Raw genomic sequence first — 25,321 nt, 5'->3', positions numbered from 1 at the left:
ACGTATTACTTGAAAATGATTTCAAACCACAATTTTAATAGCAGTAATTATTAATTACTCATCTTTAGATTTGTAGAATGTAATTACAGATAACCCTGTCAAATTTTGTTGGATGATAAATTATTCTAGACGTATCGCAATAATTGACAATATTGTTGTTTTGAGAGAACTTGGAAGGAATATAATGGTGATCTGGTGCACATTTTCAAAGACCAATAAACTTTAAATTCTAATGAATATTTATCATTGGAACAGGAAGACTTTTTAAATATCTAAAATAAAAACAACATAAACAACAAATAAATGAATTATAAAGTTTCTCTAATCAAAATTGTCCTTCAAAAAATGTCTATTTGAGACCAAAACACCAGACAGAAGACTTTTATCATCCAGTTTTTGGTGGAAAAAGAAAAAACAACAAATCGTGCAAATGGAGATTTCATGTGACTGATTTATTGCACCAGACTGATTTTATGTTAAAAGGGCTTGCCGTACAGTACAGCGTCTGCAAGCCTGTGCTGTCATTGTGCAGAAACCCTGTATGGATTAATGTCCTGCAGGACGTACCGACAAACCAGCCGTCATCGCATTTTTCCATGACACTGACGAGATCTCCCTCCTGCAGCTCCAGCTCGTCGTCATTCTGAGGCACATAACTGTACAAAGCCTGGAAACTGGAGCGGCGACACAAAGAGCACGTTGTTAAAACCAGCAAACCGGCTCGCTCCAATCAAAGGAGCTGGGAGGGGCTTCAGCTGAAACATGCAAAAATAAACAATAAAAAAGTGAAACTGTAAATAAATGTCACTCACATTCCACAGCTGAGACGACTCGGCTCTGGGCTGCTGCTGTGGGACTGGGGTTGCTGGGAAATGATGAGACATGGTTTACTGGGGTGGGGGTGCAGTCTATGAAGAGAGTCATTATGGTGGTGGGACAGGGTGCTGCAGTACCTCACTGAGGTCTCAGCAATATTCAAGATCTCATTACACACTGCCTCCTGGTGGGAGCAGGAGTCGCCAGAGACACATACAAGAGTCCCGGAGGAGGCCGAGGTCAGGGGTTTAAGGAGTTAGAAAGAGGTGGGGGAGGGGGGTCGGATACGAAGCAAAGGCGGGGAAAAAAAACGGAGAATACGGCAGTAATCCATTCAAAGCCAGAAGAAAAAGTAGAGATGTTGGTGAAGCCCAGGAGGAGAGGAATGAAACACCAGAGTGGGAGCATGGAGACAGGAAACATGAGACCGTTAGTTCATCGTTACAGGATATTAGTCAGTGTGAGCATGAAGATGGTGGCCACAGACAGACGTTTAAAGGGACAGTATTATGTTTTCCAGGCAGGTAATGCCAGTTCATAGCACAAACAAAGTAACCTTCAGTTTTCATAAAAAGATTTTATTTAAAATCTGACTTAAAAGTCCTGGTCTCTCAGGAAGTTATCACACTACTCCTACATTAACCCTTTAACAACCTTTTTACCAGCATTTCACTGAGGAGTATCTCCTATAATGAGCTCAGCAGGTGTCTGCTAATTGCTGCTGGCTAGTCTGAAGGAGCTGACTGGGGGAAGAACTGTAAGGTGGAAGCTTGAAAACCGCAATTATAAGCTAGAAAGAAATAATTGTAACTTTCAAAATCATAATTTTAGATTTCCAAGTCATAATTATGAGATAAAAATGATAATTAATAAAATAAAAGTAATAATTTTGACTTTTAAAGTCAATTTTGAGATGGAAAGTCACTTTGTTTATCTAAGGCAGGTTTGTTTGTGACGTGGGAAAAACATGATAACATGATAGAAAGCTGAAAAAAGTCAATTTTACATAATGCTGCCCCTTTAAGACAATTCATTTTCTTCCTGAGAGTCACATAAAGCTGGTTTATGTCAGATAGACAGTTTATTTATTAGCATCAACCACTAGTTTCCACCAAAGTGGAATAAGCAATAATTCAATTAATCGCATAATGAATTAAAATGAGCTCAATAATTTTCATTCTGATTATTAATATTATTTTGACAGGCAATTTTGTCGGCTGCTCCCCTGACAAATTGTACATATAAAAACTTATTGCTTGATCATCCAGAAGCCTCATGCGTGAGGCTTCCATGTTAATATAATGGACACAGTCATGAACAGGAAGCAGCATAAAAATTCAAAGTCATAATTACGAGCCAGAAAGAAATAATTGTTACTTTCAAAATTATAATTTGGGTTTAAAAGTCATAATTATAAGATATAAATCATAATTATGACTCACAACGTCATAATTCTAATGTTTGTAAAGTCATAATTATGACACATAAAACTATAATTATGTCTTTTAAAGTCATTATTTTGTCTTTCAAAGTCAAAATTCAGACTTCCTCTTCGGCTTTTATTTTTTCTTTCATGGCAGAAATGGGCTTCCATACACTTTTATTTTTACATCAGTTAGCTAGGATTTGCTTTATTGTGCAGAATTTCTTTAAAAACGTGAATTTGTTTAATTTTATTGGTCTGAATGACGGTTTTTGACGATTAGGAAGAAAACAAATCAAGATTTTTCCTAAATGTCAAACTTTTATGGATGAATTGTTTGTTGTCAAACATGAGGCACAACTTCACACATAAAGGAAGTTAAAGATGAAATAATGAATTTAAATGAAAGATGAAGTAATGAGTTTAAATGAAAGATGAAATAATGAGTTTAAGGGCATTTTGGTCAAAGATCAGAGATTTCCTTACCGCAAATGAGTTAACGTTGTTGTTCTCCTGGATGTCGTACGGCGTCACGGGGCTCCTGGAGATCCGTCCCAGATGGTCGGCCTCGTTCTTCACAAACTGCAACACACACACATCGCCAGCGTCTTTTAATGAAAGCTTAGCTGAGCTGAAACCGGTCCGAACCCCACCACAACCTCAGGGATGCAATTATTGAATTCATCTGAAGCTGATCAACTAACGATTAACAAATAAGCTTTTCTCTTGTGCCAAGATGGCTACCCGTATTTCCACAGTGTTCTTATGCTGAATTAAGAAGATATCTTTATTTTTAATATTATTTTGTGTCAGCTGATTTAAATACTGACTGAATAAATTTAAAAAAAAATTCTCACATAAATATAAATAATAATAAACTTACTATTTACTGAATATAAAAAACAGGAAAATTAAAAGATGAAAAGAATAAAGCATCTGAAACACTTAATACAGATACAGAAGTACCATTTGTGTTTGTTCTTCAAGGAAAGTGAAAACTTTGCACGATTAAATCGATGAACTCATGAAAGATCAATCTTGCTGTTTGGCACCATGTTTTCCCTCTAACCGCGTTAACTTTTCTGTCATCACATCCTCACCTTGGAAACGTTTCCGAATGAAAAGTTGAATATAAAGCTCCATTCATGTGCATCTTGAGGCGCTTTTCGTTTATATTTAAAAACAGAACCGCATTAAGTTCACTAGACTCTGGTTCGGCTGCCATCTTGGCGTCTGCATCAACCTGCTGGAGGATGACCAGCGGCGCCCTCTGCTGGATGAAGGCCAAACTACAACACTAAAAGAAGGTCGAAGCGGCCGTTGTTTGTGAATCAATTGGAACTAATTTTAATCTAATGAATCATTAATACACAGTTAATCATAATTTCCAAAGTCCAGCTAAGCTATTGATGCACTGGAAGTTGCTAGCATTTTCTGTTAGCATCACTCTTGGTAAAACTATCTTTAACGAGCCAAACTGGTGGTAATTTTCATATCCTCATGCCAAAAGTTGAACTGGGACTTTTCTTCTTCTCCTGAAAGTCTTTCACAGCCATAAAATGCACGCACACACACACACACACACACACACACACACACACACACACACACACACACACACACACACACACACACACACACACACACACACACCGCAAAACCACTGAACGTTAGTGAACACACCACAGCATGCATTCCCCTTCAGACTCGATCTTCTGCAAAGACCAGCAGAACTCTGTGCAGCTACAGGTCAAACCCAAAGCCTTGGAAAATTATGCACACTCCTAAAACTTTTCCACATTTTGTCACGTTAAAACCACCAAATTCAGTGTTTCAGCTTCATTTGGGGTTTTACGTGATAAAGCAGAAAATAGTGCATTTTTGAAGAATGGAGGGGAAAATTATGTGTTTTTTAATAATGCAAACAGCAAAACAAATGCAATGAAAATGTTGCAAAAACCTGCAATTACAAAAAAGGAAAAAAAGGAATTATGCAAAAAGCAAAAAGAACAGGAAGTATAGAACGCTGCAAACTCGCGCCAAACCAGGGCGTCCTCCAAACCACTAGGGGGAGTCTGGAGTAGGTAACAATACCCTCATAAAGATGTTCCCGTTCTATTATATAGTAAATGATACAAAGTATGACTCTTTTTCTTTCCATTTCTAATTTAAGCTGCTTTAGATTTGTCGTTGTAATTAGGACTGAAACTAACAACTATTTTAATATTCAGTTGATCAGATAAAATATTTGGCATGTTTTTGCAGATTTTCCTTTGACTCACTTAAGCTTTGCTTATGCAATATCAGAAATATGTTAAAAGATAAAAATTAACAATTCAATTCCATTTTATTGCCTAAAATGCTGTAACACACCGTTCCTTTTGTAGCGCGAATGATCTGGGTTCAGAGGTCGTGAATACTTTTCCAAGGCTCTGCAAAAGTGATGAGCACACATCAGAACCACATCCACAGCTACTCTAGGGAGGTCAAAGGTCATTTTGCAGTGAACACCACACACCATGCAGGTGGTACCTCTGCAGGGCTACTCTGTCTGCTGCCCCGGGCCACCCGGCCCCGCTCCCCCTCCGCGCTCTCCCCCTCGCTCAGCCAGCCTTCAAGCACCGGCCCGCCGTTGGGGCTCACGCTGCGCGACAGGAAGTCCTCCCCCTGTGGCGGAGTGAAGGTGAGAAAGGGCGTGGCCGAGCCGGGCCTGGGCGGATGCGGCGGCGGCAGCGGGGAGGCGGACGGAGACACCATCGGGGAGATGTAGGGCACGGGGCTGGCAGAGTACGGCGGGGGCAGGTACTCGCCCCAGCGGTAGGAGACGGTGGGCGGCGGCGGCAGGGGGGGCGTAGGGGCGGCGGGGGGGCTGCCACCGCCCACGGTGAGAGAGATCCACTCGGAGGAGACGGCGTGGACCTCGGGTGAGACGGAGCGGCGCGGGGAGCGGGGCAGCGGCAGCGGGGAGGTGGTGAGGCGGTTACGATACAGCTTTTTACACAAGATGGAGGGAGCAGAGCGGGAAATAAAAGATGAGAAAAATTCACCAAAACAACAATAAAGAGAGATGAAGTGAACACAGAGAGACATAACGAGAGCTGGGCGATTTAAAGATTAAATCTCCATTTTCTTTCAATTGTTTTTCTGGAAACTAAATTGCAAATAGTGGATTTTTGTTTTAAGTGTTTGATGTCTGTCTATCTGAATCCTGCAGCTTTAAGGCCAGGCTACAAGACTATTTGTTCATTTATAAGAATAAAGTTATAATATTACTAGGGCTTGACGATACTGAAAACTGTATAAAAGTGTTTCATCACAGTCGATATCAATAATTATTGACTAGAGTTTTAGTTTTAAATATCTGAAAACCTGCCAGACTGGCGGCGTCGCCTTTCCTGTCTGATCCACAGTTTTTTATTTTTAACCAGTTATGAGAACTGAAAACCTGAAACTGCTGCTGCGCATGTCGCTCAACAGCCCGTTGCTAGGTAACCACAAGTTACTCAAAAGGTTGTTGCTAGGTAACCAAGAAGAGAGTGAGCTAGCTTCTCTAGTTGTGAGCGGCTAAAGCATTTCCTCTGCCTACATCTCCCAGAATGCTCAGTGAGGATTATATATATATTAAATATTCAATCAAACGTGTTATCTTTTGATATTGATCATGTGTCTGCTGCGATATGTAATGTTATTTATTTATTGTTCAAAGTCCTGCTACTGATAATAATCTGATGCTGATGTGTCAAAATATTTATTATTCCCGGTTCTGTAAAACTGATACCAAAGTATTAATGGAAACTGCATTGGTGGAAAAAAATCCAGATTTTCCAAATATTAAAATGTTAAGAATGTGTTTATGGCCCAGTCTGAAACACGACCCAGATGAGGCTGACCTGCGGCGAGGCGTTGGTGCTGCGCTGCGGCGAGTGGCTGACCGGCGGGTCCGGGTAGTCCACGCCGTTCTTCACGCGCGGCCGCTTGTGGACTTCCACGTAGGTGACGGGGAAAATACCCTGCCGATTGGTGCCGGAGATTTTCCCTTCGTACCAGTTCTCATCCACTCTGCGGATCAGCGTGATCCGCTCGCCCTGCAGAACCACCAGGTCGGGTCAGAACCACCAGGTCGGGTCAGAACGGTTCTGCTTCTGTAATATTATCGGTACCACAGACAGATGATTCACCTTCCTGAAGGACATCTCCACCACTGTGTCGCCCTTAAAGTTGAAGCGGGCGACCGCTTCTCCGTACTCCAGAACCTGGACCGGGGCGCTTTTCTTTGGCTGGGCTTTCTCTGTGGGAGGCAGGAGCTGCAACATGAAACCATTAAAGGCGATTTATCGTACGTTAGGTTAGATCTGTGGGCGATACAAAACAAGCTCATTCAATTTTTCTTGCACAAAATTATTCTTAAGTCATGAGACTTTGGTCAGCTTCAGAATGAGCTGCTTTATGGGCTCTTGCCACTTTAAATCCAAATAAACTGGCTCCAACTCATGCTGAAACTGGCTGCACACAGATGCCACTGTACATCTTTGAAAAGCAGAAGTGGAGCCCCCTTCATAATCAACAAGTTTCTGGTTTCTTCGCCGACTGAACCAACCTCAACGTAACTTCGTGGGAAAATGCCGACTCTTCCATGATGTTCTCCTTCATACCAGTTCTGATCGACTTGTCGGATTATGTACACAATATCCCCCTTTTGAAACGGTAATTCCCTGAAAAACACAAACAGCTAATTTTATTGGCTTAAAGTTTTGAGAAACGGCTGACTATTGTCTTTATTCTGATGATTTTCACCTACTTTAGGCTCTCTGCTCTGAAGTCAAAGCGTGCCATGGCTGGAGTTCTCTGTGCAGAAATGAAACTTTTCAGTTAGTTTGTGAATAAAAGACCACAGTATTTTAATCAGATTGTTCTTTCTGGCTCTTAAATGACACGTAGTAAAAGAAGATCTTCCTGAGTCGTGTCGTGAGCTCGATATGTAGATAAAGGTAAAAAGGAGAAAATTTCCACCAAAAACACTGAAAAATGTTTAGATTAACATCAAATACTTAGAAGAAAGTATTCTTTGCTCTTCAAAAGTCTTAAAGTTTGCGAGAAAAAAAAAATAATTTCAAATGATTAAATTATTAAATGTATGATATTAAAACTTATTTATTTTCTGACATTATTAGAATCAAAATTCCTTTTATTTTGTTACAAGAAAATGCAACAAAATAAATGATTTAAAGTCAGACATTTGTGTCATAAAATTTCAGAATCTAAGATCTAAATGGTAAATTAATGAAATTTATGAAATATTATCTACACAATGAACTTAACCTTGCAGGACTTCTGCTAGTTTTTGTTGCAAATTTTACAGATTTTAAAACCATAAATGATGTCATTAATTATAGAGAAATATTTTCTTCTTTTTTTTCAGAAAATGATGTTTTTCCTTGAATAAAATATTCTTCAATTGTTACAATTGATGAGGAACAACAGAATTAAATGTAGGACCGGGCGACACGTTGATTTTATTCAGCTCTCCCTGCACCGTTACCTAACAACCGTAGGTCATTAAAGTTATCTGTTTGTCAAATCTTGAAGATTACATTTTTGGAAAATCTGGATTATTTTTTTCAGCTGACATAAACTTCTTGTGACGGGAAAAAATCCCATGATTTCAAAAGACAAATAAATAGATTCCATAAACACAAAAACGATTTTCAGGTAAGTTTTATAAACCTGGTCCCAGTTCTGGTTTCGTCCGTCGTTTTGTAAATTTCAGTTTCTGTTGTTTTGAAATATTCTGCCGGTGTAACTACAACTCGGTTGCTGGGTAACGGCGCAGGGACAGCTGAATAATGTCAGAGGAGTTTTTAGTTTTTCATCAATATTAAGGAATTATTGACTGAAAACAAACTTCTATCTTCCTGAAAAGATACTCTGAAGTTAGTTTTGTCTTATTTCAGCAGGACTAAGATATTTTCACTGAACATTAGACAGAAATGTTGATTTATCAGGGTGCAGAAAGTCCCCCTCCTCCGTCTTCCTGCCTGCAGCGGTGATAAGACTCGGCCCTGCGTTGTACCTCGACGCCTGATTTCCGTTTCTCGGCGTTATCTGTGATGTTGAGCAGGTCTCCGAAGCGCTCGTTGGTGATGAACTGGTGGTGCGTCGGAACAATCCCCGTGTGCCTCCGGGCCGCGATGTCGGCCTCTTCCTGCTCCCGCTTCAGCCGCCGCTGCTCCTCCAGGATTTTCTGTCAGGAAAACAAAACAGAAAGCTGCATTTCTGCTGCTAATTTCTGAAAAATCTGCACACATTTCAGCGATGAATTCACCTCTTTGTCCCCATGACGCTTCCTCAACACTTCATCCTGGCTTTCCCCCTGAGCTGGGGCCGAGTCTGACAGAAACAACAAAATGATTTCATCGCTAACTTTACGTCTCATAACTGCAAATTCAAACTAAAATTTTCCAGTCACCTCCTGAATTCCAGTTAACTGAATGAAAGGGAATACTATAATAAGCATGCACACATCAAATGGCCACACAAAACAAAGTACACTGCAAAACATCTGCATGCAGACAGGGATGAGAACAATGACCAAATGCTGGAAAAATTATATAAAATTACAGTGACCGCCAGTAAAAAATAAAAAAATCAACATGAAATCATGAGAGTATTGATGGTGAATGACCAATACTTTTTAAAAGTTTACATTTATTTCATTAATTTATTAATTCCCAAACAGAAAATATCTCATCTGTTTGGGAAGAAAAGATCGACGGCGTGTCTAAAAGTAAAAAATGACGGAAAACCAAAATTAATATAGAAATGCATGAGTTACATAAGGTTATAATGGCTATAAAAAGCCTCCAGATTTCTGAACATGCTCGTTTTCTATGACGATGGAAAAAATGTCATTTCAAAACTTAATTGTGACCTATGACCTGAACTGCTTCGTGTCTGCATGTGGTGAGCAGGTGGAACCAAAGTTAAATTTACTGCTTGTGCCTCAATCGTTGCTAAAAAGCTAATTCTGATGAGCTAAATGGGTTCTTTGTATTGATGTTGTGCTACAGCTTTCTAGCAGTAAAACCCAGCACCAAAGCATGATACTGCCACCATCATGCTTCACATGAGGTATCGTGTTCATTTGCAGCATTTGTTACATTTTCAGCTGCTGAGCTTCTCCTCCACACTGCCCTGAGTCAGATAATCCAAACGGTTTGAAAAACCTGCTGCCCTCCTCACCTGTGGGGGCGCTGCACCAAGAACACCTGGAGAAAATGAAGAAGACGCGAAGCTCAATTGTAAAAATGGAGTAGCATCTGATTTTAGCTGCTTTAGGATTTCTCTTTTGTCTTTAGTAAAAAAACTACAAGTAATTCCTCCTGTTAGCGCTAAGCTAATGTGTTTGTTTTGGTTGCATTTACCCAGAATGCCCTGTGCTGTAGTCCACTTCCTGTTTTTGGAGCAGTCTCCGGTCTGCTTGGTGTTCACATAGCATTCAAACTACACCAGAGTTCACTGTCAGACCTCCTGGTTCACACCTCCAGGTCAATAAATCAATATTAGCGATTAATCACACTTTTGGACTTTCTTCCCCACCAATGCTTTTCTGGATCAATGTCAGCCCAAGGCGGCCATTTTGTTTCACAAGCCTAATGGCTTCTTTTCTTGGAATATTAGGCAGTAAAAATCTTTTTTATTTTGCAAAAAGAAAATCATAATCTTTCAAGAAGACCATCGTAGTAAAGCGAGAATAAAATCTCAATATTACTGGAGTAAAGTTGAAACATTAGGAGAATGAAGTAGTAATTTCATGAGAAAATAACAAAAAATTCATTTTACAATCATTTTTTAAAATTAAAACTAAATTCTCTCGCAATTTTAAGACGTTCCTCTGGTAAAACTGTCTTTAGTCTGACAATATTGTGACTATCTTCTCATAATTCTCATAGCTGTGCCTCAGTACTCAGATGTAAAACTCAGAAGCAATGATAGAAGTAATAGCCACTTACTGAATTTTTTTCTGTCATTTATAATTTCTTATTTAGAAAAGAGAGCAAGAAAAATAATCTAATGAAACTGGAAACTGAATTTGGTATGAAATACACTGGAGATTTTATTTTGAGCTCTATGCTCCATTGATGAGACTGAACTTTATATACGGCTGTGACAAACAGCTACTACCCAAGTTGCTTTGGTATTTCATCCCTAAATGATGCACTTTGTATCACATTGCAGGTGAAAACTTTCAAAATGATGTTTCATCATCTTTTATGTCACAAAAAGCTCTTTATATTCTTCACGTTTGGCTTTTACTTTTTAGGTGAACTGCAGGTAAGTGTTTGCCAATCTTCAGCAGGCATTTAAGTGTAAACTATAATTTGTAAAGATGTAATGCTTTACAAATTTCCAGAAGATATTTATGTATGTGACAAAAGGCTTCCTGAAGCTCCTGCTGTCAGTGAAGTGTTTGGATGGCATTAGTGTTTAATGCACAAAAAAATCTTCATAAAGGAGAAAACTGGTTTGCTTGCAATTTGCAGTGTGTAAAGGGTTCAATAGTTTTGATTTTAAGTTGATAAGTTAAATAGAGTTAGCATAATGGTGCTAAAAACAGAGTTGTATGCAGCTAAGCTATGCTAAGCTAAACAGGCAAATTTTTCTTTGGATAAATAAATAGTTTTAATAAATGTTCACTGCAATCTAACGGTGTTTTCACAACTGGCAATTCAGGGCCAAAATTGCAACATTTGTGACATTTTCAGCTGCTGCTGTTCTCTTTTTCACTGCACTGACAAACAATCTAAACTGTTTCTTGGTGCAGTGCCCCTACGGGTGAGGAGGAGAACTGCATATTCTAATTAGTTTGATTTGTTTGACACAAAAGAGAAGCACACCAGCTGAAATTGTAGCAAATGCTGCAACTTTGGTCCCCAATCAAACTGATTCTACCAAGAGGTGGCTTATAGCGCCGGGCATTCTGGGTAAATTGAACCAAAACAAACACGCAAATTTAAACTCGTGTTTTTTTTGTTGCCAAAAATAAGAGAGAAATCTTCTAACCACTCAAATTTGACACCACTCCATTTTTGTTTACATTTCACGAAGAAGGAAGATGCGCTTAGTCTTTGTGTCATTTCCTTCAGTGCAGCGCCCCTGCAGGCGAGGAGGGGAACAGGTTTTTCAAAGGGTTGGGATTGTTTGCCAGCACAGTGAGAAAAAGAAACACAGCAGCTGAAATTACACAAATGTTGCAATTTTGATCCCCAATTTAACCAAGTCTACCAAAGTATCAGGTGTGAAAATACCTTTAGACAGCAGAGCATTTAAAGGAAATCTCAATTTTCAACACAATCTAGACACCTGGATGAGAGCTCTCATTCACAGTGAAAATGGAAGATGGACAGTTCCCTGTCACTTGAACACACCACACAGACTGGAAATGAGAGGACAGTGGCGTTGCTTTGTGGAGGAGGAAGGTGAAGATCAATGAGAGACCACAGAGCAGTGAAAGGGATGGAGTTAGCGACCTCTATGGTGAGCTGCCAGTAGGTTCCCGTTGGCGTCAAACACCTGGCCGTTACTCAGCCGCTCCGTCCCGCCGCCCTCCAGCTTCTCCACGACCTCCAGGGAGGAGAGCCGCCGCGGGATGAGGGGCCTCTGGGTGCCCGCCGTCACCCTGGTGGCCAACAGCGTCCGGCGGGTTTGGTGCTGCTGTGGGTTCTTCCGTAACCTGAAGGGCGCCGGGCCCATGAGGAAAAGGTTTCCCGGCAGCATGGCCTTCCGCTCCGCAGCAGCCGGTGTGTCCTGCTGCCTCTCGTGGCGCAGGATGGTGGTAAAGCGGGTGTAGGAGGCCGGGCAGGCGCCTTTGCACTTGCTGGGCTTTAGGAGGAGTGGGTGGTTCAGGTGGTGCAGGTGGTGATGGTGGTGGTGGAGCGGAGGGGTTTTGGATCCACTGAGGATCTGTTCCACTTCCTGTCCATCCCCCGATGACGAAGCCACCTCGTCCTCCGGAGACGAAACCCTGGAGTTCCCGCCCTCCGCCGCAGTGCTAACGTCCGTCGTTGTGGCTTCGGTTGTCAGGAGCGCCTCGGCGGACACGGCGGACGCCACGCGGTCGGGGCTGCGGTTCCGCCCGGAGTCCAGGGCGGGCAGTGACGACGAGCGGCTGGGGGCGGCGCCAGACCGCTGGATCATCGATTCGAACTCGCTGACCCTTGATGACACGTTGTCCCGTCCAACAGTCCCGACCGACTTCTCTGCGTTGCTCTTGGCCGCCTCAAACAGCGAGGTGAGGCTGCGGACGCTGCCGTGCGGGCTGCAGCCGACCGAACTGGGCCGCTGGATGTGATGCATGGAGCGGTAAAGGCTGGAGAACCCGGACGCGCTCCGTCTCACCGCTGGGGAGACGCCCCGGTCCTCCTCTTCTCCAAAGCGCCCTGGGTAGATATCCTCACAGCTGTGAGACTTGGGCTGTCTGGCGCAGTCGCTGCTGCAGTCCCTGCTGTCACCACCGGGGGGCAGCAGCTTGGGCTTGAACTTAGAGGGCAGGATCTGCGGTATGCAGGCTTTGGCAGCGGACAGGGGCTTCTTACTCTTACACTGGTCACCTATTGCATTACTGGCAAGAACCGTTCGACTATTTACAGAGGAGCAGGGTGAAATTAAATAGCCATTCCCACCTTTATAATCCACTGGCAAGCATGCAGGACAACAGAATAAACAACATATTAGATTACAACGTCACAAAGTTTACACACAAAAACAGTTTGAGTCTGAGCTAAAAACCTAATTCCATCAAAAGTGGATGAGAGGAAGCAGCCTTGATGCTGTGAACATCAAGTAGACGTTTACTGCAGGAAACTACGGTGGCCCTGAAGGTCAAATCACTAACCACAAAATTGAATATCACAACAAAATATTCAAAAACGCAATGACATTAGCGGAGCACAACTATAAATTAAGAAAACAACGAAAAACTAAAAGTTAAGGGTTTTCTTGAGAAAATTAAAAAAACAGAACATTAACTAACGACTGCAGTCAGAATAATATCCAGTTCTAAAGCCAAACTCTTGGGTTTCCCACTCTTGTTGTAATTGTGCTTACCACAATTAATGTTGTTGTGTTTTAGTGACTTGTGGATGCGGCTGGATCTTCAGGGCCACCGTAGGAGCCTGTATCGTCGACACAACGAGGGAACAGACGGCGTTCAAACAGCGACATGCCATGAAATGTCATGTGATGTTGGAGGCTGTTTGAGCCAGCAAAATCTAAAGGCTGATCATGTTCAGACTTTGGTTGTTTGAGGGGATTTTAGGTGATCGATCAACACAAAATAGAGAGTAACTGTGAAGTGGAAGGAAAAAGACTGAGGCTGAAACGCAGCTTTGTTTGCAGAATCTGCAGGCGGAGCTGCTGTCACGCTGCTTTCCTGAGTTTGTGAATTAAAAATACACCCTGATCCAAACGCCCTGCAGCTAAAAGTTGAAATCTGCTAGGAAAAGCTTGTGTCAGCGCCTGGTGACTCATGATCCAGATGGTGCCTGGAAATGACACAACACTTTCACGCGCTGCGAGGCTCCACTGCGGGGCGAGCGACCGATCAAATCTGTCAGGAAAACACGCTGTGGAGGATGACTCTGCGTTTTATTCATGGCAGACGGAGAGAAAACAGTCACTCCTGCTACTCAGGGTTTTGTTTTATGTGAACAAAGACTTGGGGCTGAAACAATTAATCGGATTAAACTCAATTCTGTAGCACATTGAGACAAATAAAAACAATCACAGTTTTGACTCATGTTTAAACTAATAGTGAAATGTCAGTTTGAGAAGGCTGTTCAAAGTGCTTTACGGTCATAAAATGTCACAGAATCACCAGTTGTGACTGTAATTCAGTAATCGATTAATCGTTAACTTCAGTAATCGATTAATCGTTAACAACTTCAGTAATCGATTAATCGTTAACTGTACAAATGGAAAAAAGCTGATTTGCTGGCAGAACACGGTCAGAGGAGTACTTAAGCCAAACATGTATAAAAATATATAAAATTAGCATTTTGTCTGAAAATGTTTTTGTCAAAATTTCTTCAGTTGTAAAGTTTTAGCTTCACTAGGTTCAGATTCACTAAAAGAATGCTAGGTTATTGCATTTCCTATTTAAAAAAGGAGTTGGATTATATGTTTATTAGTATATTTACATGTATTTATAATATAGTATAAAAAAGGGGCTAAAAGAGAAATCTTTAGAATGTAATTTTTTTCCGATTAATCGCCAGAATAGTTGATTACTAAATTAATTGTTAGCCCTTTAAATCTCAGATTTTGTGACATTTTGTGAGCATAAGACTGAAACGCCTGACGGAGTGTCTGGTTTCTGCCTTTCTGTGCTTCATGAGCAGCGAGTGACTCAAACGGCCCTCAGGCAGGAGCTGCATGTTAGTCAGTTGACTGGACGGCTAATTCTTCACACTGCGTAGCTCCACATCTGCTTACAACAATCACCGTTTCCAGCATCGGGATTATAATGATCCTGCAGTTCGGCTTTAAAAGTGGGAACCGTCGCGTGTTTACTCAGCTCGGTACATTGGGTCAGAGCGTCCCTCCCCGCCTTGGATCTGCGCTCCCCTCCACCCCGGGCTCTGGCATTCCAGCTCCTGACCCCACACTGACAGCTGACTTCCTCATGCCTGCCCTCTGTTTATCTCACTGCTCTGTTTATCGCTCCTCATCCACACCCGCTCTGCCTGGAGACCCGGCCGCTCCGGCCGGCCGGGCGGCAGCAGAGGGAAAAATCCACGAGGTTGGGTTTCCAGACAACTTCAGACCCAACACGAGTCAAAACATGAACAAGTGAAAAGATCCACAGGCGCATCGAAATAAATCAGAACACCGTCAGAACGTTTGTTCCTTTTGTTTTAGCTAGCTGTATGTAGCACAATGCAAAGTGTTTCTTGGTCTAATTTCTACTGCAAATATCTTGTAAAGTAAAACAAAACCAACTTTTCAGCACAAAATAGGAGCTTGTTGTCAGTCAACAATTCCTAATGAATAAAAACAGTACTAGTTCTGTACTAGTAACTTTTGTATTGAAAATCTTTCTAAAAACCAAATAATCTGTCAGTGCAATTAGAACTCGGTTGCTAGGAAACGGGCTGTGCTTGGCTGCTGTTGCTAGGTAACGGGCTGTGCTTGGCTGCCGTTGCTAGGTAACGGGCTGTGCTTGGCTGCCGTTGCTAGGTAACGGCGCAGGGCCCATTAACTGTGAAATAAGTGAAATAATCTGCCGGGGAAACCATTTTTAAGGAATTATTGACTTAAAATCAGCTTCTATATCTTCCTGAAATGTTATTTTTGTCTCATTTCATATTTGCACAAAAAACGCGACCAAAAACTCTTTGAAATTGTTGTTTCTTTTGCAGGTGTATTGATGGTAGTTGAGTGGAAGGAAGAAGTGTGGTAGAAGAATTGTAACAGGGATTCGAAGTCTGTTCCACTAAAGTTGTACTTGTGGATTTATAATAAATAAGTCTTGTAATAAATAAAAACATAAATGTAAAACAAAAAAAATCCTTGTTCATTGAAAATAAGTCATTTGGGATATTGATAAATCACGCATAAATCACCTTTTCAAAGTAGCTTCTTGGCAAAACAAGCTTTCAATCCCTGCTGGATGTGTACCTTTTGACCAAAGTTTTTCCTTTCACTCAACTTTCAATTAATATAGTTGGATGCTGTTAGTTTCTCTGGAATCAACCTTTAATTATTTATTTATGGCAATTTTCTGTATTGAAATCCATTCCATTTATTTTTATCCTGTCTTTGTGAGTCTATTTGGTTCAAGATTTTTCAAAAAGCTTTTCTTGCCTTTTATTTTGCTGCAGTTGCACAGAAATTGTGGAGACAATAATTATCCCAATATCTTTGCTAGCAAAGAAAATATTTAAAAATTTGTGGAAAATATTTTTCAAAAATGAAACTCTGAGAAATTTCTCGATCAAAAAATATTTTTGAGTCATAACATAAAATTTATGCAGTTCCATATATTTTCAAATTAATTTGTGAATTTAAAAAAAAAATCTTAAAATTTTTTCTAATTTAAATTTTTGGAACATATTCTTTGCTTGTGACAACATTGGAACTAATTTCCCTCCATAAATGACAGAAATAAATAAACTTCTTATGTTTTCTTGGTTTATAGACGGTAATGAATGCTGCGACGTGATTGGCCAATAATGTAATCCAACAGAACGGTTAAGCGAATCACATGCATCTGGACGTTTCAACATTTTCCAACATCTGCAGCTTTAAGAGCTGCTTACACTGCAAAAACACAAAATCTTATCGAGGATTTTTAGTCCAATTTCCAAATGTTTTAGTACAACTGAAATAAAGCAAAACTAAAGCAGGAGCTTGTTTTAGAGTATGTAACTTTTACAAAAATGTTTTTTTTAATTTCAATCAGAGCTAGGAGGCTGGTCTTAACGCTGTCAATCAATTTCGTGTACACACTGCTAAATGTTTTATTAGCACTGTCATAGAAAACTGTTTGTTGTGAGTGCTAACTAGCTTTAGCACTAACTGCTAGCTGCAGTGATTGACAGCGGTAAGACCCGCCTCCTGGCTCTGATTGGTTGTTTCTAGAAGCACTAGGAGACGGAGAAGGAACTAATAAAAAAAAAAAAGATGATCTGTCTTACATTACGGCAAAATGATAATGTTACGTAAAAACATGTTTTTCAGTCAATAAATTTAATTGAATAATGAGTACAGATTTAAAAGTAGCAGGTTTCTGTACTCATAGTGTCTGTATTGGTTCCGATATTGAAATTTTTTTTATATCGGTTATTGATTACACTTCCTGATCCATAAGGGCAGATCTATTCGGTCTATTTCTATGCTTTACTATTCATTTTACATTATATTTCTAATTGTTCTTTATGAACCGTTTGAAAGAATCTGTCAGTTTATTTTCAACGTTTGACCAAAGTAGTCAACCTGAATTTCTTTATATTTTATTTTCCATTGGCTGTTCTGCTCCTAACTGCACTGACTGAACAAAAATAAAATATTTTTACATGTTTGACCAAGTTTCTGAAGCTACTGGTGCATTTAAGTTACCAAATAAATGTGTAATTCAGTACATTTATTATTATTATTTTGTGTTTTTGCAGTGAGCGGCCATGTTTGATGCTGAGCTATCGTCCTACCTTTAGAGGAGGAGGAGCTGCCAAGACGCTTGTTTAAAGCCCGCAGGCCTTGCAGGGGAATGTCGCCGCCCTCCAGGACGCTCTTATAAACGTGTCGGTCGCATTCTGGAGCGGCGGGGTCGCCAGACGACGACCCCCCGTCCTTCTCCCCCTCGTTGTGTCCAGACTTGCTAGAGGAGCTGCGGCGCAAACGACAGAGAAAAAAGTTAATCAAACACAGCCGGGCGGCTTCCAGATTTACTTCAGAGATTTATGGAGAGAAATTTGTTCCAATATTGTTGAAGGTGAGGAGCATGTTTCAAAAAATGTAAACATTAAAAAAAAATATTTCAAAAATAAAACTAAATCAAAGTCACTTTTTGAGTGTAATTCACAATATGTTTATTAAGCTGAAAATACATTTATGCAGTTTGTTTTTTATATGTTTTATAAATTACTTCCTTTGTGAGTTTTATTGTAGCTAATTTTTAAATAGTTTTTAAAAAGGTATTCTTTTGGATTTTATTTAAAATTTTTTAAAAATGTTAAAACTAAAGTGAAAATAACAAAAATAGCAAAAATAACTTGCAGTTCAACATTTTCCACATTTATTTTGTTTTCTTTCTCAGATTTTATTCTTCCTAATTTATTTGTTTCTTAAATTTGAAAATTAACTTTAAAAATTAAGTTTTCAAAATTTAAAAAAAATGCATTTTTGTCACATTTTAATTTTTGAAACATGTTCCTTGGTTGCAATAATATTGGAACTAATTTCCCTCTGTAGTTTATTATCTAAAAGAAAGAAAAAGAAGCGTTAATGCTCTGTCATATGGACCTCATTAAGGGGATTCTGGGTAAATCTGTGAAATGCTTGTGGGATGTGATGTAATTAGAGCGGGAAAAAGCCCAACATGGAACCAAGCGAAGGCAGAGAGGAGATTTGGAAATGATTTCCATAAATATTGCCTCCACTTCCCTCCACGCGCTGCTCACTCTGTCCTCATTCTGCCGAAAAGCTGCGACAGAGAAGCGTTTTCAAGTCGCTGGGGCTCCATCATAGGTGGAGGGGAAAATATTCTGGCATGGCGTCTGGGCGTGCAACAGGAATTCACGTAAATGTTTCTGTGGCTGATTTACGATCAGATTTAAAATAATCTCATGAGAAGCTTCTAGTAAAAGCAAACGCCAAGCGGCGCATGTTCTGCGCTTCCATGCTGCACATCCCTGCATCTCTCCAGTTTACAACCTTTGCTGATCACTTTTCATTAAACATTACGATAAAAAATGTCAGATTTGTTACGTTTTTGCTCTTTTATCAAATCTAAACATTTAAGATCAATCAACACTTCAAAAAAACAAAACTTTACCAAGTAATATTTGGTCTAGTTTCTATATTATGACAATTTGAAAAAGACAAAACTATTTTATAAGTAAATCTTCAGCAGGAAAATAAAATTTGTTTTGTCTTATTAAGAAACTAGATAAAACTACTATTGTGTTTTTGCAGTGCACTGTAAGCTGTGTAGGAAGTGTGATCTACTCTTCTTTGATTGTTTTAATTCAGCCACGTTCAGTGGGTTCGATCTAAAACGGCCTGTTCCATACTTTGACTAGGCCACTTCTGAACTTATTGCTGTGCTTTGGATTCTCGTCCAAAACTAAAAAAATAATATTTATTATTTCTTGAAGCGACAAAATGAGCCCAGATCATGATACTCCCACCACCATGTCGGACTGCTAGTGTGATGCTCTGTTTACACTGCAAAAAAGAGCAAAAAAAAAAATCAATATTTTCTGTTTCCTAGAACCTGTTTGACAACATGAAGCAGGCTAAAACACCTTTGCATGGAGAAAACCATTTAGTTTCTGGTTTAAATATCTAACTAGACTTCAAAAATAAGACAAAATTAACTTAAAAGTAGCTTCTCTTGTTTTAAGTCAATTATTCTTTAATGTTAATAAAACAGTAGTTTTCCAGACATTTTCTTCCACTTTTTATGAATGTTTAAGAATCATTTACTGAATACAAACTCATATATTTTGCTAAAAATGTACTTTTAAGTTAATTTTGTTTTATTTAAAGTGTACTAAGTTATTTACAGTAAAAACTAGACAAAAACATTTGTAAGATTTTGTGCTTTTATGCCAAACATGACAGTTTTTTCAGGAACCTACTTCATGTTGTCAGACAGGTTCTAGTAAACAGAACCTGTTTATTTTTGTAAACTTGTGAGAGTTTTAAATCATTTATATCTGTTCTGCTGCATCATGATGACAGAACAAACGAGTCCGGATCGCTCCAGCCTCTCAGCGCCGAGCCTTTCTGAAATGTGTCCGATCCAGCAGCCGGGTCTGAGCTCCGCTGGGGCAGGAAAACAGCAACGCAACCATAAATTTGCCCCTCAGAGGGAAGTCGGTTTATGAGCAAAGCTTTCCGCTGCAAACGTTTTGAGTGGCTGAACTTACATCGGTCTTTAATCAGGGATCGCTTCCTGTCCAGCTCTCAGGCGACAGACGTATCAATGGAACAAAACGCTGCTTTGAGGTTTATTTTAGACGCCCCCGCCCCCCGGCGCCCCCTCCTGGTGACATAATGACTGCAGCAGATGGAAAGCAGAAACGAAGGTTTATTTTCTCTAGACAGTTACCGTGCCGCGGCCACAAATTCCTGGCATTTTATTGCAGGACACAGAAATAGACGCCGTCAGTCTCCATCAAACGCAGCTTTTGATCTGCAACTAACACTTATTCCAGTTACCAATTCATCTATTGATTACTCTGATTAAATATTGATTAGTCGGATCAATAAAGGTCCAACATTCTGCAGATTTTTTTTAATTTAAGCATTTTTTTTATATGTAAATAAACTTTTTTCCCTTCTTTTGTACTCGCATGTATAAAAGAAGGGAAATTCCCCGTTTGGACTCAAACAATTTATTCCCTCTTTTTCTTCCTTAAAATGCAAAAACTCTGACAGTGACTTCTTGGATTAACAGAATACACTGCAAAAACACAAAATTTTAACAAGTATTTATGTCTTGTTGTTTTTTACACTTGAAATAAGACAAAACTAACTTAGAAGTAACTTTTCAGGAAGATATAGGAGCTTTTTTAAGAGAATAATTCTTTAATATTGATGGAAAAGCAGATTAATTTATTTCCTTTTCCATCAACATTACGGAAATTTTCACTTAAAAAAGCTCCTATATCTTCCTGAAAAGTCACTTGTAAATTAGTTTTGTCCTATTTAAAGTCTAATAAGATATTTTCACTTTAAAACTAGAGCAGCAGTGAAATATTTGGGTAGAAAAGGTGACTTGCCACTTGTGGATTTCTGGGTTAAACAGACAAAGACGGTTTTCATTTATCTTAAATGCAAAATTTGTAATTTTTTGGGTTTATTGCTGCTCTGATTGTGTGGTTCTTTCATCAGTTTGACTTTTTTGAGTCTGTTTACTCCAGTTACCGATTAATCAATCGCTAAATACGCTGATTAATCTGATTAATCGCTCATGTTTCATGATCCGGTCATTCAGCACATTCAGGCGGAGGTAACAGTTTTTAAGTTATGCAGCAGCTGGGAGAGTTCCCTTTATCCCAGTGACATCCAGGTTCCTGTCTTTAAATAAACTCCCCCCACCCCCCTCCGACAGGAGCCATATCTACAACCTGAAGGGAAAACCAACAAAATGCAGCCAGGGGACACTCTGTTCTGCTGGCTTTTTGCCTCTTTAACAGGAAACTGGTGTTCATCCCTCTCATAATCACATTAAATCTGCAAGGATGAGGCGAGATTTTAAAGCTGGAGAGCTGGGGAAAGGAAGAAGCGTTGACTTACTACTGCTGCAGGTCGGAGGCTGTTTCCAGAGGGCTGAAGGAGGGGGCACTCTGCAACAAACCAAACAAAGAAGTCATTGATAGATCCACAGGAAGATCTCCTCCCGCTGAAACACAGGCAGCAGCCTCCAGTCAGGCCAGTTTCTGCCCTCCGTTCCTCTCGGTTGGCCGTGTGTTTCTGCGTCGAGCGTTTCCGAGCGTCTGTCGGCATGGACGGGTTGGGGGGGCGAAGCGTGTGTTTTGGCCTGCATGCAAGTTGGGAGAAAACAAGCGGCAGAAAAGAGAGTGGAAGGGAAGGGAGGGCTGGGCGTGCGTCGGTCAGGGGGCGCCATGCGGGGAGGGGAGGCTGTCACGGGCTCAGCCTATAAGCTGCTGTCTCCCACTGAAGCCACTTCTTTTGTCTGACTGAGTCGCTCTCATTACCAACGGAGCAGACGGGGCAATTAACCAGCTGGTGGGGCAAGGAGGCCGAATTACACGTATCAACACGGACACAGGAGATCACCAATATGCAAAAGATATGAGGGCTGAAACGATTAATCATATAAACCACGATTAATCGATCAATGAAACAGTCGCAGGCTATTTTAGTGATCAATTAATCAATAACTGGAGCATACAAACACAAAATAGGCAAATTACCAATAGAACAACACAGTCAGAGCAGCAATCAACCCCAAACGGTACAAACTAAAAACATAGCTAACTGGGTTGAGCTGAAAAGATTAATTGGATAAATTGCAATTAATCTCATATTGAAGGAATTGACAACTAATTTAGTTGTGGATTAATCAATAACAAGAACATACAGACTCAAAAAACCTGACATATATATATATATATTTATATTGCATTAATCGTCAAATTACACTTATCAGCATGGACTCAAGAGCTTATTGGGGATTAAACAATTAATCGGTTAATCACAATTAATTGATTATTCACATCATAGTCAACTGATTTAGCAATCGACTAATCGTTAACTGGATCATACAGACTGACACAAAGGCAATTTGGAGGGAAAAATCATATTGAGAGCAGTAATTAAGTCAACATTGTACAACACACTGCAAAAATATAAAATTCTATTAAATATTATTGGTTTAATCTCTAGTAAAATATGTACAAAAACTTGAAATGAGACAAACTAAGTAATTTTTCAGCAAGAAATAGGAGTTTGTCTTAAGTCAATAATTTTTTAATATTGATGAAAAACACTGGCAGATTATTTCACTTATAATCTGGGAGAAATGTCTTGTTATAAAATAAATAATTGTTTTTAATCAATATTAACAAATTATTGACTCAAAACAAGCTGCAATATCTTGTTGAAAATGAGACAAAACTAAGATATTTGTACTACAAACAAGACAAAAATACTTGGTAAGATGTTGTGTTTTTGCAGTGCACAGAGAAATAGTCAAACATGAAAGAAGAAATTATTTTCTGCATATTTAGGAGAATAAAGCGAGAGGAGTGACATTTAATGGAGATTAATTGGCATTATATAAAGAGAAATGAGACACATATTTTGTTGTGGGGTCACAGATGGAGCATTTTAAATGCTTTGGCGCTGAGCTAATTTTAGCCCGCTGTTTCTGCTGCTTTCCTCTTTTTGGACGTCACAGCAGGTAAAAATAACCAGGCTCTATGAATAAGAGCACAAGTGTTGTTTGCAAATATGATTGCACAATCGCCCCCCACCTCTTGTCTCTCCCATTCCCACCATCCCAGGGTTGCCAGTTTGGGCAAGTTTCCTCCCAGTAAAACTGCTTTTAAAAACAGTTTTATAAAGCTGCACAAAACATTTAATAAAATGCTGCGTTATTGCACTTATTAGTTAATTTATTTTGAAAATTTGAATGTCTCAACATTAATTATTGGTCAATGGTCAATGAAATGTCACTAAGTTGTAGCAGGGCCGGTCCAAGCCTTTTTAGGGCCTTGAGCAGAACTTAATTTGTGGCCCTGATATCAACATGTAAACACCAGATGCTTCATCATTTCAAAGCTTTTTGTTGTTTATTAGCGTTGTTTGTAATTACATCATACCAGTGTTGTTTGTAAACTTAAAGGAGAAACAAACAAAAAATGATTTAGAATTGGAAATGCTGTGGGGTTTTTGAGTGTGTAATATCATTTAACTATTTGAAAGTAAATCAACTATAAAAAATAAAACACTAAATTGACAGTAAACAAGTTAGATTTTATATTTGACGATTTTTTTAGTGTAACAACTAAAAATATAATAAAAATAATTCTTCCATTGTCTATTGATGTAGACAATTATTTATATACAGTATGAATAATTTCACAATATAAAATATTTCTATCATTTATATACTGAGGTTGGAAGTTGTGTCTGAAAAATATGTTTCATATCAGTCGATATCAATAATTGTCCATATAAACGATTATTGATTAGTTTTCATTGTTGTTTAAATATGTGAAATATTACCAAACTGGTGTCATGACTTTCCTGTTTATTTTCAGCAGTTATGAGGCAAAGTGGTGAAACTGTAAACCGCTGCTGCGCCAGTTATTCCACAGGCTGTTGCTAGGTAACCGAGGAGTGTGGGTGTTGCCAGGTAACCAAAGAGTGAGTCAGTTAGATGGTTTCACCAACCCAGTTTAATGTCAGTGAATTTTAAATATTCTCAGATGTATCGCTGATCACGAGTCTATCACATATGATTCATTTATTGTCCAGGCCCAGTATGTATTTTTGTAACTGCATCTGCTGCTGTCAACATGAATTGAGAGCAGCAGGTTGAGATTTGGGTGGGTTTTTCTGTGGGAGTTGGGTGGATTTAACATCGTTTTTGGCTGGAAATTGCCAGTCAGACATGGCAACCCGGCCCCAAGCCTCCCTGGCAGCCCTGCAGCGCGGCCGAGCCTCCACTTCCCACACCAATGACCAGACAGGGAACATTCTGCGCTGCTCATTTGCCACAACATGCCTCTGCGCCTCGTTGCCGGGGCAGATGATCATTAATAACCTCGGAGAATAAGAGCCTTTCTTTGTAGGAGCCGAACACCAGGCTGGCAGGTCTACAGTCACGTCTATTTATAAAGCTAAATGTTCCATGGCGACTTGGAGAATACACCGAGGGGTCACCGATTAATCTCCCACGTCTTCCCCCCCACCGCTCTCATCAGGGGGAATAAGAGCGCGTCCTCTGACACTCCCGCTTATTGGGCTCACACACAAACAGCGTCAGTGGAAAGTAAACAGGAAACAATTATGGAGGGCTTATCTGCAGTGAAGGACTGGAATCTTAATCTGGTTATTTACAAGATGACTGATTAGTGTCAGTTTATGAGGACGTTTCCTCGTCCAACGGGGGGAAAACGGATCAGTTTCAGACTAACCCGGCCGTGTTATCACAGCGTCGTGTTACTCTGGGACGTCCCGGGAAAAGACACAGCGCTGCAAATGGGAGATAATGGTTGGTGACACTAGACACATCCTGCTGGGATGGAAACTGCTCTGTTTGCCGTTTCATCCCATCCTGCTTCCATTTTCTGCCCAAATCATCTGATCGCTGCTGGTGCTTCAAACAAACAGAGACATAAACAATCAGATGATGCATGAAATGCCCCTCGTCATCTAATGGTGTTTTATTTTCTGAGGGTTTTATGGAAAACACTATTTTTGGTCTAGCTTCTAGTGCAAATATCTTTAAAACAAAACTAACAAGTAGCTGTCCAGTAAGATATTCAAGCTTGTTTTAAATTTTAATCCTCAAAAAAAAAATGTTTCTCTGCTAGATTATTTCATAATATAGAAAAATGTCTTATCAGTGAAATAATTGGCCAATGAAACTAGAACGTTTTCATCATTACTAAGGAATTACTGACTCAAAAAAGTTTGTTTTGTCTTATTTCAAGTGAACCAAGATATTTCCACTAAAACCTGGACAAAAATACGTGGTAGCATGTTATGTTTTTACAGTGCAGAGAGCAGAAAGCAACTAATGTGAGAAAACGTCCAGATCTGTTCATGGTTTATGTGTCTTTCAAAAAACAAGACTTTACTATCCCAAACGCAGCAGAAATCTCA

General features: G+C 39.8%; 1 protein-coding gene across 9 annotated transcripts in view; it reads right to left on the bottom strand.

Annotated features, from left to right (window-relative positions):
- LOC129352664 (sorbin and SH3 domain-containing protein 1) overlaps nucleotides 1-25,321 on the bottom strand; it is a 65,216-nt gene that overhangs the window by 6,794 nt on the left and 33,101 nt on the right. For 6 of the 9 annotated variants that reach the window (XM_055021780.1, XM_055021784.1, XM_055021783.1 and 3 more), the window contains 13 exons: nucleotides 21,260-21,309; nucleotides 17,443-17,621; nucleotides 11,767-12,930; nucleotides 8,562-8,626; nucleotides 8,310-8,480; nucleotides 7,038-7,084; nucleotides 6,837-6,951; nucleotides 6,418-6,543; nucleotides 6,130-6,324; nucleotides 4,772-5,230; nucleotides 2,726-2,821; nucleotides 813-1,000; nucleotides 568-674 (listed from right to left, as the gene is read on the bottom strand). In XM_055021780.1, coding sequence (XP_054877755.1) covers nucleotides 568-674; nucleotides 813-1,000; nucleotides 2,726-2,821; nucleotides 4,772-5,230; nucleotides 6,130-6,324; nucleotides 6,418-6,543; nucleotides 6,837-6,951; nucleotides 7,038-7,084; nucleotides 8,310-8,480; nucleotides 8,562-8,626; nucleotides 11,767-12,930; nucleotides 17,443-17,621; nucleotides 21,260-21,309 — 2,962 coding nt within the window. The remainder of the gene's footprint in view (nucleotides 1-567; nucleotides 675-812; nucleotides 1,001-2,725; nucleotides 2,822-4,771; nucleotides 5,231-6,129; nucleotides 6,325-6,417; nucleotides 6,544-6,836; nucleotides 6,952-7,037; nucleotides 7,085-8,309; nucleotides 8,481-8,561; nucleotides 8,627-11,766; nucleotides 12,931-17,442; nucleotides 17,622-21,259; nucleotides 21,310-25,321) is intronic. The other 3 variants (XM_055021787.1, XM_055021788.1, XM_055021789.1) reach the window with 3 other exon arrangements.

Source organism: Poeciliopsis prolifica, unplaced genomic scaffold (genome assembly GCF_027474105.1).
Source record: "Poeciliopsis prolifica strain line A6 unplaced genomic scaffold, Auburn_PproV2 SCAFFOLD078, whole genome shotgun sequence".
Classification (NCBI taxonomy): domain Eukaryota; kingdom Metazoa; phylum Chordata; class Actinopteri; order Cyprinodontiformes; family Poeciliidae; genus Poeciliopsis; species Poeciliopsis prolifica.
Note: the sequence above shows the minus strand (reverse complement) of the source record. Positions and strands in the feature narration are given on the sequence as shown.